Source organism: Colossoma macropomum, unplaced genomic scaffold, assembly GCF_904425465.1.
Source record: "Colossoma macropomum unplaced genomic scaffold, Colossoma_macropomum, whole genome shotgun sequence".
Taxonomy (NCBI): domain Eukaryota; kingdom Metazoa; phylum Chordata; class Actinopteri; order Characiformes; family Serrasalmidae; genus Colossoma; species Colossoma macropomum.
In genome coordinates, this window is record NW_023494787.1 from 45,791,286 (window position 1) to 45,806,988 (window position 15,703).

General features: G+C 39.5%; 1 protein-coding gene across 2 annotated transcripts in view; it reads left to right on the top strand.

Moving 5' to 3' along the window:
* The window catches only part of LOC118806171 (serine/threonine-protein phosphatase 6 regulatory ankyrin repeat subunit A), a 60,484-nt gene that overhangs the window by 29,162 nt on the left and 15,619 nt on the right, over positions 1 to 15,703 (top strand). For both annotated transcript variants that reach the window (XM_036567561.1, XM_036567560.1), the window contains exons 3-8: positions 8,275 to 8,353; positions 10,678 to 10,748; positions 10,871 to 11,071; positions 12,190 to 12,277; positions 12,556 to 12,698; positions 14,580 to 14,792. In XM_036567561.1, the coding sequence (XP_036423454.1) occupies positions 8,275 to 8,353; positions 10,678 to 10,748; positions 10,871 to 11,071; positions 12,190 to 12,277; positions 12,556 to 12,698; positions 14,580 to 14,792 (795 nt within the window). The remainder of the gene's footprint in view (positions 1 to 8,274; positions 8,354 to 10,677; positions 10,749 to 10,870; positions 11,072 to 12,189; positions 12,278 to 12,555; positions 12,699 to 14,579; positions 14,793 to 15,703) is intronic.

Sequence of the window (15,703 nt, forward strand, 5' to 3'; positions counted from 1 at the left end):
CAATCAACAACGCTGAATCGCTGCATGTTTTGTTGATGTGTAAATCTTTGTTATATAAAAAAAGTAACTGTACATTTTACTGGTTGATTAAAAAAAAATCTGGGTGATGATCTGCCGGAATATACAGTTCTACAGTGAACTGGGCTGAACCTCATATCTTTATTTTCCCATCTGTATCGCTATATAGTGGAAGGAAAAGGGTTTATCTGCTTGTAAATTTCCACCAGGACCATGATGGGGAAATAAACTCAAAACTCTAGTTGCAGTCCTGCAAATAGTGACCCTGCAAGATCCCCAGTCTTTGCAAAATCATAGTCTGTGACAAAAAACTGTGACATTGTCTTTAGATGTGAGAGGGTGTCAGACTTTGATGACTTTGATGCCATATTGGTGTAGATGGGTATCAGTATCAGGCTGATATCAGTAGAAAAGACTGGGTTGGATATCTGAGGGGAAAAAATAATTAATCCAATCCAGTAATTGAGTAGTCACAGCATGATATCCTACTTTTCGATGCTTATCCTGAGTAAAGTGCTTCAACTAACAAGACTATGCAAGCCAAGTTTTGCTGGGCCACTATCAGCTGTGGGGCATTTGTGTCATACAGGTGTCTGTAGTGCAGAATATTAAAACCCCTTCATTATGTGAAAACCACTTAAGTTTTTCTTTTACCGGCCTTTTTTTTGTCAATAAATGCACAAATTGTCTATCATATTACTACTAATATTACTATTAATATTAGTAATATTACTGTCATTATTGTTGCTTTAGTTGCTACTGTCGTTGTTCATAATTGTATGAAGAAGACAAGTTTATTACATAGCACAATTCATATGCATGCACAGGCAATTCAAAGGCCCATTCATAAATGAAAGCAAAATAAAACAAGTGTAAAAGTGTAGGTAACATAAAAAAGTAAGTAAAAAGAATATAATAAAATTAAAATGCATTAGAATAAGAATATACATAGACTAGATCTGTAGAAAATGTATATTAAGTAAACTTGCTTTAGTTTAAACAGTAAAACTAAAACAGTAGCCGCGTTTACATGCAGCCTAATATTCCATTAATAATCCAACTAATAGCTCAGCTGGAATAGAATACGTCCATGTATACACCTCAGTCGGAATAGACTAGTCTGATTGAGGCCATTCAATGGCAGTTTCTATCCGTTTGAACGAGGTGGGTAACTGATCAGAAACGGGTCTGCAGTGGGACGGACGTCCAGCTTATGTGTCTCAGAACACAATGTCTTCCTCTCGCCGACTCCTTAATACATGTGAAGTACATTTTTCTGCCATAATTTAAAGCAATTAAAAAGACAAGCGTGCCAGCTGAAAACTCTTCTCACGCTGACTTGACTCACGTGATGCTCGCTGTCATGGTCACGTCTACACTAAGTGGTTCTCTACACATGCGCATTTTGGATCTGACCACTTGTAGTGAGCATGTAAACGGAGATTTTGCGTCAGATTGTTGAGTAGAGTGAGCATAAACACCTCAGTCTGAATATGTAATCAGAATGTATTCAGTCAGATTGGCAAAAATCTTTGCATGCGAACACAGCCAGTGGAAACCAGTCCTCTCCTAGAGGGCCAGTTGGGAAAAAATGCACGGATAAGTGTCCTGTTATTTTATTTCCCATGTATGAAGTCCAACTACATAAAAATTAACTTTTAACATTTTACCTAATGATGAAAACTAAATGATATGAAGTGTCTTATGTTTTTTTTTTTAATTAATGAATTTGAAATACCTTGGATTTTCCATAATTTAAGCTTATCTTAGTCAGTGTTAATTAGTAATTACGTTACCACAAACCACAACTACTACTACTACTACTAAATAATAATAATAATAATAATAATAAACAGAAATAATAGTAGTTATAGCAGTAGTATTGCTACATTGTGTTTAAAAAATATTTTAGTCTAAAAATATTTTAGTCTAAGTTATTGTGATTAAAGTGTTGAGCAGTGAATTCTGTGTGAATAGTGGGTTTATTTGATCATTACATTCATTTCTAAATTCTTTCACACTGTATCTGTATGTACCGCTCTGTCACGAATAAATCCAAGGCAAATTTAACAATTGATCTAATGTGGAATAATGACTGTTATTTGTTATTTATAGCTATATAGCCATGCTTGCTCAGTGTGCCACATTCATGCTGTGTCAGGTGCTCATTTGAATGGTTCCTCTTGTATGCAGTGCTCTATTTTCACTTAAGCATCAGCCTAAGCTGATTTCATAGGCTTATATTAGGTAACCAGCCACAGTATCAGGTGGCTAAAGAAAATCTACACCAATATAACATTATGACCACCTCCTTGTTTCTACGCTCACTGTCCATTTTATCAGCTCCACTTACTGTATAGGTGCACTTTGTAGTTCTACAGTTACAGACTGTAGTCCATCTGTTTCTCTGCATACTTTGTTAGCCCCCTTTTATACTGTTCTTCAGTGGTCAGGACCCCCATGGACCCTCACAGAGCAGTGTTTAAAAACTCCAGCAGCATGCAGTGTCTGATCCACTCAGACCAGCGCAACACACACTAACACACCACCACCACGTCAGTGTTACTGCAGTGCTGAGAATGATCCACCACACAAATAGTACCTGCTCTGTGAGGGTCCATAGGGGTCCTGACCACTGAAGAACAGGGTAAAAGGGGGCTAACAAAGTATGCAGAGAAACAGATGGACTACAGTCTGTAACTGTAGTACTACAAAGTGCACCTATACAGTAAGTGGAGCTGATAAAATGGACAATGAGCGTAGAAACAAGGCGGTGGTCATGATGTTATGCCTGATCGGTGCATGTGACGAGCCATATGAAGCTGTCTTGTGGGCCAGTAGGTTTAGACCTCTTGTTTAAACAGTATAATTATAGGGGACTCTTACTGTGATAGCAGTGGCCTGCCTGAACGGGAAGGAAATTTTTACTGCATTATGCCCTGAAATTTGCATTCCATGTTGGCAAAGGAGAGTACAGTTCTGTGTTCTCCGTGGATTTGTTTGATATTTTGGTTGGTTTCTAATTCTGATATGCTCTATCTGTTGCTTTCATTAATAAGTCTTTTCACTAGGTCTAAATTAGCCACCTCCGGGACTGTTATTAGCATAATAGACACAAATATGATCTGTGTAATTTCTATACCCACACACACTCTCACAAATGTCTGCATTTGCACAGAATTACTTGTAAAGTCAGGCAAATGTACCATTTTCTCGAGAGTGTAAAAACATGAGCAAAAGCAACTTGTTCTGTAGCTGCTGAGAACGCTAGCGTTATAGTTTCCAAGCTAATAGAGCTGGGCGATATGGCCAAAAATGTTATCACGATAAACAAAATTCAGCGATACATACCGCGATAAATGTCAAATCATTATTTCTTTCTTACTTACTTTTTAAGTTCTGGGGGGTTAATTACTGTTTTAAACTATCCTTTATGGTCGGAGCACGACAAACACTCACCAAACAGTGGGACATTTCACAAATCTGTCATGGGAGAGTGGGAGAAAGTGTCTGGTGAGCTGTTTTTACCAGCTGGAAAAGCATGGCTATTTTTGTAATAGTCATAATTTAAGAAAGAAAATACCCCGCTACCAATGACATCACAGTATTCAGACACCAGCTAGACGACTGGGTTTCTCTATACTATCGTAGTAGTTTAAGGGGTGAACCGCAAAATATCAACACCAGACAAACAGAGTCCTCCTTTTAGGTACGTTTAAACTGAAAGCGGTGCTTTTGTGTCTTGTCTGATGTACAGTATCATCAGTTCTCCGTGCTGTGTGAGTGACAGCGCGCTGCTTCAAGTTAGCCAGCTGCTAAAAACAGCTAGCCTGGAAAGCTAGCGCTCTCCCGCTCTCCAATGCCTCACAGCTTCCTCAGTTTACTTTCGTTTAAATCAGGGCTGTAATTTACATGAACCCACTTCTTTCTTTCACTTTCGTTCCTTGGGAATGCACTAATACTTAAATATGACTGTCCGGGCGCTGTAACAGCGCTGTAGTTGTGAGGATTGTGATTTAACGCTGCTAAAGCTGGTTAGGATGTACAGAAAGAGGTGAGTTCGCTGTAGGTCAGTACAGTTACACCACTGACCTCGTCACTCACACTCGGTCACAGGAGAGCAGATCGCCTGTTGCTCCACTCAAACAGGGACTGTATAACTCCGCGTTTCAGCCGTTGCTAAAGACTCATCTTCCTCGTCGCCCCCTCCCTCTCTAATCATGTAGAAAAACTCGGAAGTGCGCCCTCTCCTGGTGACAGCAGAGTAGTGTCACTTTCCTTGCAGTAGAAAACGCCAAGGCTTTCGCTGAACGTGGAAGTGTGAGAATGGTGTATGATATCGAACATTTATCGTACATGTCGTATCACTCTATCGATGAAAAGTTATATCGCGATAATTATCGTTATCGTTTTATCGCCCAGCCCTACAAGCTAATTAATATTACGTATGTGATCTTTTTATAAAGTGAGAATTCTACAGTAGTGACTAGGACGTCTAAAAAAGTCATGTACTAGTGCTTGGCGACTTTATCCTCACCTGGAAGAGTAAATAGCACTGCTTACGCTGCAAAGTAAGAATTTCCAGCACTCTGCTGCTGCGTGGTGGTCCGGGAGGGCTGTTTCTTAATCGCTCTGTTTATGTTGTGAATTTATTGGTGCTTTCCATCATACTGCATACCCTGTGCTTCTACACAGATACCCAGCCAGACTGCGACCACACATTAGTCAAACGGCGCAGTGAAATAGAGACAGTCTTGCATCACAGGGCTGCTCATGCTTCAGACTCTCTGCTGTGATGGTTTCAGATGGCAAACACATCTGTTAACCAACCCACAGAACATAACAAACCCACAGAGAGCAACTACTAGGGGAGCCTTTACCATGCGTCCAATCTTTGGAATATTTTCTGGTTTAAATGTGGAATCAAAAAGGTTAATCATTTTTTTAAGCAGACTGTTACTGTGCCTTTAAGACTGATATGTGTAAATGAATTGTTTTTTGATTGGCTGCTGTATTGTGCCTCATTTTAAAAGCAGTCCATGCTGAAACACTTCTTATGACTTCAGTGTGAATGGGTAAGGCTAAGCTGCTGTAGGCTGAACAGACGAATATTTGTGAATTTGTTGTTTCATGACGTCACAAAAGCATTTACTAAGTCGGGCTGTTCTGCAGTTTTGTTTTTATGTATGGACTGAGGAGTGAACTGTGGCCTCTTTTCCACTGCAGGGCTGAACGGTTCCGAGTGTGGAGGGCAACCATTCCAGTGGTGTTTCCACAAGGACATGATTCGACACTGAACGCTTAAAAACAGTGTTCAGCTCGTTCTTTTGGCGCTGTTAGCTAGAACGGTTCGGTGGGACGATGTAATGACGTAGCTGTTCGCTGATTGGTTCTATGTTTATATCATATTGTGTCACAGCATCCTGCTGCTGGAAGCTACTTGAGCCTCATCCTCTTGTGAACCTAAATATAAGATAACCTATATGTTTTGGTGCTTAGTACTAGTTAGTACTACCAAATAATATCTTACATTTAGGAGATATTCATTGTTTATTTAACAAATTCGCATTTCAAACCCGAAAGCATTCAAATAAATTCAGTTTGCTCAAATAAATGAAAGCAGTGCATGATTTTAAATCCATCATCAGATTAAACGAACATCAAAGCTTCAATCTAAAACCAATTTCTAAATGTTAAATGCGCTGCCTAACCAGCTAGAAGAGAGTGGTTAGCTTAGCTAGCATGCTGCTGGTGCTGCTCACCACAGAACAGATTCAATTCTGACTAACAAAAGCTTTACTGGCACAGATTTAGATGATAATGACCCATATCTGAGGAAGCAAAGTCGAGTGGCTGATATTAAAGGGACAGAAAGCTGAAATTAACCTCTTCTCTGGTGTCTGAAGCCGAAGCCTCGTAGCTAAGCTAATGCTAGCCGACTCTTCTCTCCTATCTAACTTAACTTAGGTAAAGAGATCCAAACACCCCAGTGCAGGTTCGATTCGACTAACTGCTCTGCTGTCACAAGTATAGATGATAAAAACTAAAAATAATAGCAAGAGCAAAGTCGACTGATCAGTGTTGGAGTGACAGCTGAAATCAGACCAGTTCTGTTAGTGCTTTAAGCTGTAGCCTGCTAGGATAAGCTAACGCGAGTGCACGGTGCCTCCCACTGCAGCACGTGCTCGGTTCTAGCGAACCGATAATTAAAAACACCCGTTTAGAGGATAAAGACTCGTATCTGAGAGCACAAATTCGAATGACTGGTGTTGAAGTGACAGAAAGATAAAAAATTATAATTGTGTTGCTTTGGGCTGTACCCTGCCGGGAGACGATAATGCTGATGTATTTATCCGGCTACAGGTGAAACAGTGACAGATGCTCAAATAACACCTGTTTAGAGGATAAACATGATGAGAAGTTGGGTAGTTTTCCTGGTTCCAAGGAAACAGAAACTGTAACTGGTCTCACGAGTCCGGACCAGCGTGAAACGGCCCAGTATGGCCGTGAGAACCATTTGGCTCGATAGTGGAAAAGTGGCCAGTGTGGTTTGTTTACGTAGTATGTCACTCTTTTTATTTAAAACAAACAAAAAAGCAAGGAAAATGTATTGTACCATGATATGGACCCTTTAAAACTGAATGAAGAATAATGTGATTTTGTGCAGGTGCAGTGCTCGTGAATGTTCTCTCACACTGTTTAAAGTCCATGAGCAATAAGGCTTGTCTGTAAAATAGAGGCAAAGTCCCGTACAAATCCTCAGCATCATTCAAAACTGTTCTTTTTCTCAATACAGTAATGCTAATGCTTTTTCCTGAAGCGAGTTTTACTGCTCTCTAAGCTTGCAGAATAGCAATCAGGAGCGATAACAAGCTCCCAGCATTCAGACATGAATTCTGGTGTGTCCGGCTCTTCTTGGCAGCCGAGGGGGGACTGGTTTTAATTTGAGCTGCAAGCTGTCCTCACATATGCCCTGTCGTCTGCAACTGATTTCAGTTTCAGTTTCTAAAATCTGTCTTGTTCGCATTTATTTATTTTTTTTTAAATTAAATAAAACATTAAATCTTTGCTTAGTTTGGGAGTTTAACAATATAAACCTAATCCAGCAGATTGTTGATTTGGAAATCAGTGGGATTATCCTTACCCTTCTATTCAGCACAGGTTTTACAAAACCTACATACAGAGTGTTGTAGTTCGGAGGAGACCAGTAATTACAAGTTGTATTGACCACAGTACAGTCTAATAATGAATAAATCCTCGTTGTATAAACGAGTTTGCTGTTTAACATTTGAAGTACTACTACTACTACTACTAATAATAATAATAATAATAATAATAATCTTTATAGCACTTTTATACATTAAAATGAAACTCAAATTGCTTTGCAAAAAATCTGCATAAAATAATAAAAAAAAGAGAATAAAAGCATCAAAAAAGAACTGAAATAGTTTAATTTTAAAACAATTCTGAAATAGTAAAGTAATAATCATTGCAGTAATTATGTTGGGGAATAAAACAAGGAGTTGTAGTTCAGTAAAACATTTACGCAAATCCAAAAATGGATACATAAATAAATGAAATACTCATCCCTGTTCAAACTGTGTGTTTCGTTGTTCGCTGTTTGTTTGTTCTTGTTGGTTCAGGTAAGAGTAAGTTAAAAGATCCTGTACAGGGAACAAAGTTAAATATGACAGTTTTCTGCAAATTTTGAGAGACAATTTCAGTTTATTTGTTTTGACATATTGGTATGAATAAACTATAATATGGCACATTTACTGCTAGTGCAGAGGCCACTAATTTGTTTGGATATATTAAATTCAGCAAATTAACAGTAATTGTGCATTAATATGTGTGCAGAAGTGTGTTCTTTGTAGAATGTGTGCTTATTTTCAAAGAGAACATCAACAAAACCTTTAACCAGGGGTGCCCAAACTTTTGCATACAGTTATAACAAATGTAAAATCCAGGAAAAAAGCTATTCTAAAAAGATATGAATAAAGATGCTTTTTTTTTTAAAGCTAACTGAGAACAATTGGTAGGAAATTCCACAGTTTATTGAAATAATAATAATAATAATAATAATAATAATAATAATAGTAATTATTATCTGTAGTAATTATCTGAATTTATATAGTACTTTTTATTTTGGTTATAATATCTCAGTGTGCTTTAAGTTTATAGTTTTGTGTGCTTGCAGGGCTGGCAAGGTCTCTGCTTCACTTCTCATACTTTGTGTGATATTTTGATCTCCTTCAGGATAACGAGAAGAGGACTCCTCTACATGCTGCAGCTTACTTGGGTGACGCTGAGATCATCGAGCTTCTCATTCTGTCAGGTACAGCGGCTTTCCCAGAAAACACGCCCCTAGAAACCCAGACGTTCTCCATTACTGCGGAGAGCCGTGCCAGAACATCCCCAGATACCACACACGACCATGCCCACCCCCATTCATAAACACGTACAGACGTACGCATTCAGAGTCAGCTGACTGCCTGGAAAGGCTGGGATCGCATGCAGAAGGGGGCGAATGCCATTAGGGGAGATTTGACAAAGACTAGCAGGTGCTGCTGCATTATTTTGACCTTCACAGATGTGCTCTCAAAGAATCATGGGAGTCCTCTTGTAAACAGGCTCAAAGGGGCTGTCAGCTTATTTTGGTAATATGTTTAAGCTTTTTAGCTATAGGTTGCTGCATGAATGTGCTGTTGACTGCCAAACAAGGAGCAGCACTGGTCTCTTCGATTGAGAGATTTTTGGCCTTTTGATTTTCATCTGTTGGATTTGAGCTGGGCAGGACTGTATTGGTGGATACTGATGTGAATTGATCCCTTGAACAAATCAGAATTAGGGTAAATTTTTCGCCAGTGGCTCCTTGCCACAGCCAAGTCCCATACAAACCAGTTGTGCTTGGATGACTACCAGTGAGTGAGCTAGCTGGCCAGCACTTTAAAAACCCCGGAACTGTGGTAAAATGATGGCAGGGCTTACTTTACAAAAGATCAGTTCCACTGAAACTGGGGTTTGGAGAACAGCTCTCCTTCTCTACTGCCTCTGGATATCTGAGCTGCCCGGGCAGAGTGTTCGAACAAAAAAAACTTCTTTCTGCATAATTTATTAGGTATTCTTCGGTAAACTTAAATGACAGTTGCTTATGTTGTTTGAATAATGTGTTGCCTGTCAAAGCCACCTAACCACAACACTATATATTATCAAATGCTAGCGGTGCTTGGATGGTTAGAAGGCCAAGTTCTTACTTGAATTAGTCAGTGACTCTTAAGGCCTCAGCATACTTCTTGCGAAATGAAATTCTCAAGGGTTGTTACAAGCTTGCATACTTTCTGCGGTTTCATGACGCTATGACATTTTATGATAAGTTTCATGACTGCTGGAAAACCATTCTTTCACTGTTCTAACTACAGGGATGTTTGAGTTCAGAATACTGCCACCATTTAAGGTGGAACGGGAAAATTCAAACAAGAAGCTGGCGAATAGGAAGCAACTTGAGCCTCGTCCTCTTGTGATAACCTATATGTTTTGGTGCTCAGTACTAGTTAGTACTACCAAATAACATCTTACATTTAGGAGATATTTGTTGTTTATTTAACAAATTCGCGTTTCACACTGAAATATTAGTGTCTGCCAAAACCGAAGCTCCTCAAATTTGTCCATCTTTGTTTTATGGCACGCCTCTTTTTTACTGACCAATCAGAGGCTTTGTCGCGTAGTGTGTTTGTCCGAGGAGTTCGCCCCGGTGCCATGTGCACGACACGGCGAAAGAAGCCTCTGCATGACGTCTGCGGTTGTTAGTTTTCTCCGCAATTAGGTCATATTTTTCGCTGAAGCCAGGCGAACGTCATCTCTGCAAGAAGTCTGCTGAGGCCTTTACCAAAGAGTTACCACAATATCTCACAATTGAATGGGGTTGGTCACATTGCCATGGCTACACTGTCAGTCACTGTGTATTCTGAAATGCCCATACAGTCCTGATAAGGCTGGGAAGTTGATTAAAATGGTTTCTGTTTGAATTTTTGTTTAAGGTTTTTTTTTTTTTTTTCAAATCTGACTTGGTAATGGTATTTTGTCAAGTAATATTATCTTAAATATAGGCAATAAATCTAATATTTCTCCTGTTGAAATTGTTGTAAGCTTAATTTAAGATTATTTTCCTGATTTCTAGGCATTTTATACTTGTTTTAAGTAATTTATTGAGTAAAACTTTCTCACTATGCTGGCAGATAAGTTTGCTTGTTTTAAGAATTATACTTGAAACCAGCTAAATTATCTGCCAGTATAGTGAGACAATTTTACTCAATAAAATTACTTAAAACAAGTACAAATGTCTAGAAATAAGCTAAATAATCTTATAATAAGTGCACAACCGTCTCAAAATGGGAAATATTAGATATATCGACTAGATTTAACATCATTTCACTTGACAAGATACCATTTTTTGCAGTGTATTAAGCTACAGGTCTGTAGAATCATTGACATAGTTCTGAAACTAAGTTGCCAGCCCCTTTAAAGGGAGCTCGGATTAGTACTAGTATTATTATTAGTACTAGTATTATGGCTTCACACTGATTATTGAATTATAGGACATTATGATAAAAAAAAACCTTTTTTCTTCGCTTCGTCCCTCACTCTCTGTGTTTATTTCAGGAGCAAGAGTAAATGCCAAAGATAATAAGTGGCTGACCCCTCTTCACAGAGCTGTCGCCTCCTGCAGTGAGGTATCATGTTACACAACTCAAACACACATACAATTGCAAACAGACTTCGTACACACCACGCGTACACTCACGTGTGTTCTCTGTGTCCCTGTGCTTGTTTGCGTGTGTGTGTGTTTGTGTAGGACGCAGTTCAGGTGCTGCTGAAGCACTCTGCTGACGTAAATGCGCGGGACAAGAACTGGCAGACGCCGCTGCACGTGGCCGCGGCTAACAAAGCGGTGCGCTGCGCCGAGGCACTCGTCCCCCTGCTCAGCAACGTCAACGTGTCGGACCGCGCTGGACGCACCGCACTGCACCACGCTGCCTTCAGCGGCCACTTAGAGGTCCCAGTGTTTACATTACAATGACAGAGAACAGGGCTGCATGACGTGGACGTAAAATACACTGTTCAGTAAAGTTGATGGATTTTGAGAGGACGGTATGATAGATCAAAATTTAAATAGTATGTCTCTTATTCTGGGTTTGAGCTTTTTCTCAATAGGTCTACAGAATTGAATATGTAGGTTTTTATTGCTTAATAATAGAGGTTGGCAAAATTATGGTATTTACCATTAACATGATGAATTAGATCACAGTATGCTTTCTGAGCATATTGTGGATATTGTCGGTACTTAAAGAACACTGACAACTGCATGTTTCCTTACAAAGTTAGCATAATTTGCCTTTTCTAATAGCGTTTAGTGCAGTGCTGCATGTGAAATATTGATATTAATATATTTTTTAATGGGATTTTTTGGAATGGTAGATTGCAGGAGGGTGAAGTCCAAAGTCGCTGAATTTTAATGTGATTTTTGGTGCAGCCCTCGTAGATTATATATAATTATTATTACATAATTATGATTACAGGTAAAGAACAAATAGAGTAACAAAAAACTTTGATACCTCGAAACATTTAAATTAGACTTTTTGTAACACACTTACTTACACAGACTTGTTTTATTGGAATTGTAGGTAAAGAATTGTTAGCAAAACTGCCACTGCATCTCCTAACATTCAAAATGATTAGACTTTTCTGATGGAAACAGCCTTGTTTTGGCTTTAGTGATTGTTTCAGCTTTGCTCGATGTGAGGATAAGGGTTTGATAAGGGATGAGGATTTGAAAGGGTAGCATTTATCAACACGCTATCAACAAAGTCTGCCTGATAATCAGAATCAGATTTAGAATCAGATTTATTGGCCAAGTATGTTAACACACAAGGAATTTAGTTTCAGCTGTTGGTGTCTCTCTAGTGTGAAATGCAATATACAAACAATGTGCAAATGTACACATAATTAATATTCACAAATTATACATAATTAATCATTTATAATACAAATAATTTCATAAAGTATTTGGGGAAATTGTATAAACTCAGATCCCATCAGTGTTTGCACACTGTGAAGTGGTAAATTATTTCTGCTTATTCAATAATGGGACCTTCTCCACTCACATTGTTGCAGATGGTGAAGCTTCTGCTGTCCAGAGGAGCCAACATTAATGCATTTGACAAGAAGGACAGGAGAGCTATCCATTGGGCGGCGTATATGGGTAAGCCAGACAAAACTACAGTGAATCTGAAGAGACTGTGGTTCATTATTCAGATGGTTCCTAGCGTAAATGCCAGGTCACAGAAACCAACATGCACAAGCAGTTCAGTTTCCAGCAGACAGAGGAACTTCAGTCTAAGCCTGTCTGTGATTGTTTGTATCAGCCTGTGGCTGTTCTCTACAAAAGTGACTCTGTCTTACTGTCTTTGTCTTCTTTGCTCCTTACCACCCCCGCTCTCTCTCTCTCTCTCTCTCTTTCTCTCTCTCTCTCTCTCTCAGGTCATATGGAGGTGGTGCGTTTGCTGGTGTCTCATGGTGCGGAGGTGGCGTGTAAAGATAAGAAAGCCTACACACCGCTCCATGCTGCAGCCTCCAGCGGGATGATCAGTGTGGTTAAATACCTGCTGGATCTGGGGGTGGATGTAAGTCTGCCCTTTCCATTGAGACCACTGCATTCATTTATGTGCTTGTATGTGCTTCTACATAGTGGGCACATGTTCCGTATGCCCTCTTTATGCCCTTTATTGTATAATATTGGAGACACCCAGTTTAAATTAAGCTATGATTTGAGGGTATTAGCAGGCTAGATGTTGCCTGTTGCCCAGTGTACCTGGCCACAACATTTCACATTTTGCAGTTCCTGTGGCCAGTTGCCTTGGTGATATATACACACACATACACACAGCGTGATTCAAATAGATTAATCTGATTTCAAAATTATTTATTTCACTTGTTAATCATTACAGAACAATGCAGTAAATTGTAAATGGTTTAAATGAGCATAAAGTTTATTATGTAATCGTACAAGTATGAACCTCCTCCAGCTGTACAGACAACATCAACGTGATAGTGAAATTCATCCCATACTTGATTGAGCATGTCGGGTGTCACTGCACTCACCACTCTTTCAATGCGATTTTGGAGATCATCCAGTGTTGTGGAACCAATGATGAACGCTCTGAGCTGTTGAAGTTACACTTCCAATGAAAATCACATTGCACAGTTGATGGATTCACTCTTATTGGAGTGCAGAACGCAAAACGCTTTCTGCTCAGGGGTCTCCATCTCCTCGCAGACTGAAGGGAACCATCTTCCAGTGACAGTCAGAAACTCTATGACCCCCTCTTTCAATTGGTATGTGATTGGTTCCTAGGCACCTCACTGTTGTAAAAAAAAAAATGGAGCTCTGAAATCAGATTAATCTTTTTGAATCACCTTGTGTATATATAAAATAACCAGTGGGGCCTGTGTTTTAAGAACAGTGTGTCCACTCACTGTCCGCTCTATTAGACACTCCTACCTTGTTGGTTCACCTTGTTGATGTAAAGTTTGTGCTGGTCATCCTCTAGTCCTTCATCAGTGGTCACAGGACGCTGCCCTCAGGACGCTGTGGGCTGGATATTTTTGGTTGGTGGACTATTCTCAGGCCAGCAGTGACACTGAGGTATTTAAAAACTCCAGCAGCACTGCTGTGTCTGATCCACTCGTACTAGCACAACACACACTCACACCACCACCACATCAGTGTCACTGCAATGCTGAGAATGACCCACCACCCAGATAATACCTGCTCCGTGGGGGTCCTGTGGGGGTCGTGACCATTGAAGAACAGGGTAAAAGGGGGTAACAAAGTATGCAGAGAAACAGATGGACTACAGTCTGTAATTTGTAGAGCAACGAAGTGCTCCTATATGGTAAGTGGAGCTGATAAAGCGGACAATGAGTGTAGAAGTTAATGGGTGTAGTTAATGAAATGGTTGGTCGATGTTTAATGTATACATTAAACATGTTTTATAATTTTGACCAGAGTTTCTTAATTTTCACTGGCTTGGTAAGCAGCATGGCCAGTTCAGTTTTTATGTCTGTCTACCCCTGGGTATAAAATTAGGTGCCTGGCCAATTCCTGTCAACAAGTTTTAACTTTCATGCACTGATCCAAAGCACTGGGAGCACCCTGAGGCAGCTTTCGCTTTTAAAATAATGTTGATTCTGGACACTGTTACACCGTACGTTAAAATGCTCGGTGCTTTCAGTGACAGGCACTTCAGGCACCCAGCTGTTGGCTCTTTCTCAGAAATTATTTATTGTCTCTTTAGTGCAGTATAAATTGTTCTTGCAGCATAGAAGCATACAGGATCTGGTACTTAATAATAAAAGTTTAAATAAAGTTTAAAGCTATAATATTGCTATATAAATGCCATGAAATTCAGTCCCTGTGTGATCAGTGTGATCAGTCCCTAAAATGTTGCTATTCATACAATGAAAAAAATAGTTCCTGAACATTTTGCTCTCTCTCTCTGTAGATCAATGAGCCGAATGCGTATGGGAACACTCCGCTGCACGTGGCGTGTTATAACGGTCAGGATGTGGTCGTGAATGAGCTGATTGAGTCAGGTGCTAATGTCAACCAGGTGAACGAGAAGGGCTTCGCGCCGCTGCACTTTACTGCCGCCTCCCGCCAGGGGGCGCTGTGCCTGGAACTATTAGTGGGTAACGGAGCCGATGTGAACATCAAGGTGAGGCTCTAAACTAAACCGTCATCTATTATTAACTTCATGGCTTACAGTATTGTGCAAAAGGCGCCTAAGCAAATTGTTTACAACTTATTTTATTTCATTATTTAGTGTTTTTGCCTGTAAAAACGCTATATAACATTAAAAAATGCAAATAAACATTAATGCAGTAAAAAGTAGCAATTATTTCTTGTTTTTAAAAAAGGATATGTCTTTTGTTATCTTTTGAGCTAGTTAGAAGAACTCCACCCCCACCTCCACCCACTGCATGGATTTATTAAATTACATCTTCCTGATTTATTTTAATGATGGGTTGATGGGTAGGCGAACACAACAACAACCAAAAATCACTACCTACTTGTATTATTAATGTTATTCATATTTATTTTAATAACTATTGGTAGCCAGTTTAACACCTTTTGAAATCTAATTCTCAGGTGCCTAAATACTATATATACACAGTGCTTTTTGGGACCTTATACTCAGGGACCCTCAGCTGGTCCAGATTTTTGTATCAACCTAATTCACAAAACATAGAGATTTAGCAAAAATGTGGACCGTCAGGGTCCCCGGGGACCGAAGTGAGAATCACTGCTCTGTAGTGTTGTCTGACAAAACTGGACTATTAACTATCAAGGAAAAGCTCAGACATTTTAGCATTTTACATCGATTCGCTTTTATCTTTAATTTTTCAAAGGTCAGATTTCTCCTAAGGTTTCTGAAATGGTGATGTGGCTGGGTTTCTTATGAGCATAGTTCCACAGAGGTTGGCTGTCGCTGGGTCTGCTTATTATGGTGGAGAAAAACAAGGACTTTTAATCTTCATTAGAAAAAATGTATTCAATTTTGGCTGTGCTGTGGTAGCTGAGAGTAACAACTGTCAGCACACTTGTTATGTTCAAATTAGTGGTGAA